This window comes from Protomyctophum parallelum, assembly GCF_964188405.1.
Source record: "Protomyctophum parallelum genome assembly, chromosome: 20".
Classification (NCBI taxonomy): Eukaryota; Metazoa; Chordata; class Actinopteri; order Myctophiformes; family Myctophidae; genus Protomyctophum; species Protomyctophum parallelum.
In genome coordinates this window covers 10,385,823-10,390,598 of record NC_139718.1, presented here as the reverse complement: position 1 = coordinate 10,390,598, position 4,776 = coordinate 10,385,823, and the positions used below count along the sequence as shown (strand labels likewise).

At 46.6% G+C, this 4,776-nt stretch overlaps 1 protein-coding gene across 1 annotated transcript; it reads right to left on the bottom strand.

The window, feature by feature from the left end:
* Positions 1 to 2,432: 2,432 nt before the first annotated feature.
* LOC310878532 (beta-1,3-galactosyltransferase 2-like) lies at positions 2,433 to 3,281 on the bottom strand (the record flags this gene model as incomplete). Its single annotated transcript, XM_083792862.1, has 1 exon — positions 2,433 to 3,281. One exon carries the CDS (start codon positions 3,279 to 3,281, stop codon positions 2,433 to 2,435), a length of 849 nt encoding a protein of 282 aa, XP_083648988.1.
* Positions 3,282 to 4,776: the final 1,495 nt, after the last annotated feature.

Here is a 4,776-nt window from a genome sequence, read left to right as displayed (position 1 = left end):
TGGCCTATCGTAAAATAACTTGGGATTCAGTGTCATGCACAATGGCACGACGACACACACATGGACAGGAAGAGCCGCAGAATTGAGCCACCCACTCTACCCCCTGATTCACAGCCGCCCAGCTGGCTGAGTGGAATAGATAATCATTGAATGCAAAAATGTTTAAAAAAAGAACACACACATTGTAGATCCTTTAAGTGCAATTTACTTTATTGGCACATCCACTTTGCACTTAAGGGTGCTACCGATTTAGTGCAATTATGAAGTGCCTTTTTTTAACTTTGGAGCCATTCATTTCATGTCCAACATTCTCAACCAGAAGTGCTAATAACCAGTAGGTGCAGTGCCTTGCTAAAGGATCTGTTTAGACTGGACACATGTTGTTAGCTTCAATGTGACAATGCTGCTGTTTGCATGACGAATGGGATACCTACACTAAGTGGCCACAGAGAGTTCTGGGGCATGTAGAGTCAGGCTGTTTGACCAGCGTTGCTCATTATCGACAGCAAATCAATGTTTGCTCCCAGCCAGGCTTTTGATAGTCACTATAATTAAAATGTGTTAGAGAAGCGGCTCATTGACCTGTTAAGGCCAAGCGCTTCCATTAATCAGTCAATACAATGCCACACAGCCTCTTTATTTGTTCATTACAGCTCCGTTTGTGCTTTGCACTGGCGTAGGTACATATACGGCTATAGGCGATGCAGGGGATGCAGTCGCATCAGGGCAAAAGCAAAGCAAAGTTCTTTGTTTACCCAGGGAAGAGGACTAAGCTCGAGATGCTTGTTTACAGCCACACCCTGCCATTTCATGGTAGGGTTTCAATGCCTTGCTCAAGGGCACTTCAGCGGTGGTAATTTTAACCTGCCGGTCCGGGGATTCAAACTAGCGACCTTCCGGTATCAAGACCGCTCCGCAAACCGTTCGGCCACCGCGGCCTGGGGATGGGAGGGCCCTGATGGGCGACTAAGACTAACCAGTGTAAAATGTGGTTCCTTGTTAGGTAAATAAAGATGTATAAAAGATGTATATTTACGAGTTAAAAGAGCCACAGATACCTTCAAATGAGAGGGCAAGATACACAAGCAAGACGGAGCAAAAAGGTAGCAAGACAACATTAATCAAAAAGATGGACACTGCTTGTACCGTTAAATGTAACCACTTGAACTGAAAAATGAAGCGTGCCATGGCGGATCGGTCCACCCCAAACAGCCTGCATCAGGGCCTGCCGTTCATACACTTCGCCACTGGTGCTTTGTTTTTATTGCGACCCTTAGGTCGCATTTACTATGAAAACCGCGTCCCGTTCTTACTACCCACTTTTGCACCAGTGAGGGGAGGGAGGGGCTAGCCCACACCATGCCCGCCGCAGTCAGCGCACACAGAAGTCAAGGCAGACGGCTGTGGAACTTGAACTCGTGAAGCACAACGTGTTGAAAGATACAATTAACACAAATAAAAACTTCTACGAAAACAGAAGCCCAACACGAGGATAAAGGAAACATTCAGTCCAAATGTCCAATTTGCTAATTCACAACAAACTTGTTTACCTCAGAGAACTTTTTTCATTCTGGATACAACCATAAAATGGTCTATGGTCTAATATAATTAAATGAATTGATGACCAAATGCAGGAGTTTTGACGATTAAACTAACTAACTATAGGGCCGTCGCCTTGCCCCCCAGCCCCTCCCTCTCCTTACTGTGTGAAACGGGGTAGTAAAAACATGGAGATCTAAGGGTCAGTGTCACGGTTCGAGTCAAGACAGTGTAGGAGGACCCAAGTGCAAGATGAGAGGCCAAGGCAGCTCAGTTCAAATGAAGATATTTATTATATCAAGCCCGATGAGTAGGCAGTCAAAACACAGAACAAGGAGTACAAAGGGAAACACTAAACTGGGAAAACTATAGGGGATCTGAAATACAGGGCAAACGAGGAGTCAAGGAACAAGGTACTATAACGAATACTCACAGTGACAAATAATAACGAACAAACGGAGAACTGAAAACACAAGGGCATATAAATAGACATGGACTAACTAGACACAGGTGAAATACAACAGACAAATCAACACAGGGATTGGCTGGGAGAGTAACAGGACACAGGTGGGGAACACTACACTAATCACAGGGTTAGACAAGGCAGGTAAACATGGGCAACACAGGAAACCAAGAGACACTAGATACTACAAAATAAAAGGTGAATTGCACTTGCGTCCTATGTAGTATATATACATAGAAATGCTGTCTATACTGTACTGCTTTTTCCAAATAAAACAAATATTATAAAAAAGGATTAGAGGGGCCACACTGGAATTGAAATCGCCTAGTCTAACTTCAAAACATCGGTCAGTAGTTAGACCGCATGATAGACTGCATGGCTTTCCAAAATTACGTCATGTGCCAGCCAAGTCTATGGACTCTAATGTGTGTTAGGGCAGTTGTGAGACACAACCGCTGTGCTCGTCGCTCTGCATCTTGTGCCAGTACTCCAGCAGCTGACTGGGATTAAACCCGTATGTGACCATGTTGTTGTACCTGCAGCTGGAATAGGGCAATTCCCGGTTGAACAGGGAGTCGACGGGCGGCGGTGTGGGCTTGATCCCTAGCCTGGCCAGGCAGACGCCCACGTACACGTCCTCGAACCGCAGGAGGGGAATGCTCCGAGAGGCTCTGTAAATGCCCGTCGCCAAGTCTCCGGAGAACACGTAGCCCAACCCGTCGCAGTAGTCGGGGTACCATCTGCCTGGGTACTCTTTGTAGGGCATGTAATACTTATGCCAGACAGAACGGAACGGGCTGCTGTTCCTCCAAATTTTGCCCGTAAAGTACTTTGTCTTAGGTTTCAGTTCGGGTCTCAGCAGCTTGTGGATGAGGTAATCGGTGTTGACAAGCATGTCGCTGTCAGTTTTCATAACATAGCTGGCCTGTGGGCAGTGCATGGCCACCCAGTTCATCCCCATCAGCGTCTTTATAGCCAGGTTGTGGTAGGTATCCAAAAAATCCTGCTGAACGATATCGTGGTGCCTCAGGCTCTCGGACTCCAGGGTCTTCTGCTGTAGGCGTCCCAGCTCGCCTCCCTTCACCCCCAGCAGGAACAGCCGGATGACTCCTAGGCCTGGAGCGAGGCTCTCATTTCCCCATGTCTGGCGTATGGCATTCCGTTCCTCTACTTCATGAGCCTGGGTGAGTATCAGCAGCACCAGGAATGGTGGTGGCTTTCCCTCTGGGCATTTGTTTGGCTCGTTAATGATGTAGGGGAATGGCCCGGGAGTTAGCATATCCCTCACCTGGGTATAGTTCCCTGGGCGATCCCTGGGTTCTTCATTAGCAGACCCCTGAGTGATCACTGGGCGATCCCTGGGTTCTTCATTAGCAGACCCCTGAGTGATCCCTGGGTGATCCATTAGCAGACCCCTGAGTGATCACTGGGCGATCCCTGGGTTCTTCATTAGCAGACCCCTGAGTGATCCCTGGGTGATCCCTGGGTTCTTCACTTGGGTTGGCAAGCAGAGAGTTCTCTCCCTGCCAGGCCTCATGGAACAGAAAGACCAGGACCCCCAGGAACGAGACGATGCACAGCAATGCAGCGATGTGCTTACAGTGGTGGCGTCCCTTCCACGGCATGGTGTCTGGTGGCTGCCACTTGGACTGCAGTCACGTCGGTGAGAGATTGTGTGACCCTGTGAACTTCAGAGGGATATGGATTCCACAGGATCAGCTGGGGTACCGATCGGTATAAGCCTTGTACCAATCAGAGGAAAAACACTACGAGGACGGAAGAAGAAAATCACTGGCAAATATGCACTCTCTATCTTCTTCTTCTTCTTCTTCTGAGACAGCAGGTCTTTATATACGGTCTGGCAAGTCATATTATCCGCGATGACGTCATGATTAGGGATGGAGCTCGTAATTTTTTATTGATAACGATCACCTCAGGCTTATTCAGCCGGGTTCTTATCAAGCCCACTATCGAGCATTTCTATTATTTTGTGGAAAGACGGGAGATGACAATACATTCTGAAGAGAGAACCAGTATATTTTATTAGGGCCTACTAGCAGTTGAGACGAATAACAGTTTAAGACTAATTAGCCATAATGTATAAATGATGGATATGGGGTCAGGACAGCAAGGCCTTTTCGTGGAGGGGTCAGAATAAAATTTGGACTTGAACTGTTATTCGTCTCAACTGCTCTTTACCAATAAAATAATATTACAGAAACTGTTAACTGGTTAATATGTGTACCGTCACTTGACTCACTTTTAAAGGGTAATTTCGTTTACCCGAGCAGCGCTGCAGGTTGGCAGGTATCAATACACTATTAGACCGAAATATTTGTGCCAGCATGGATGATTGCATTTATTTCTTGATCGCCTCTCGTCTTGATTGTTTAAACATGACGTCATGGGCCATACTATGCTCAATAACAGGCTTGATAAGCCCAAAGCTTATTGATACCGGGTACTCAATAAGCTTGTTATCGGATTTTTTCGGGTATCGGTTATCGAGCTCCACAATCCACCGAGCCTACAGGACTGAGGACAAGTGGCCTGTTCTGCACTACCACAGGTTTGGGCCCAAATATGGTCAAGTGGAGCACTCATACAGCTGAATGAGTGAGCCACATTTCTGTGATAGATAATTAATAATTATCTATCAATGGCAGGCATTAGCAATACTGTTGATTAACCCATTTAGACCTGAGGCCAATTAAAAAAACTAAATCACACCCATGTGAAATGAGGGGCGCTCTTGTCATCGTACATCAATATGT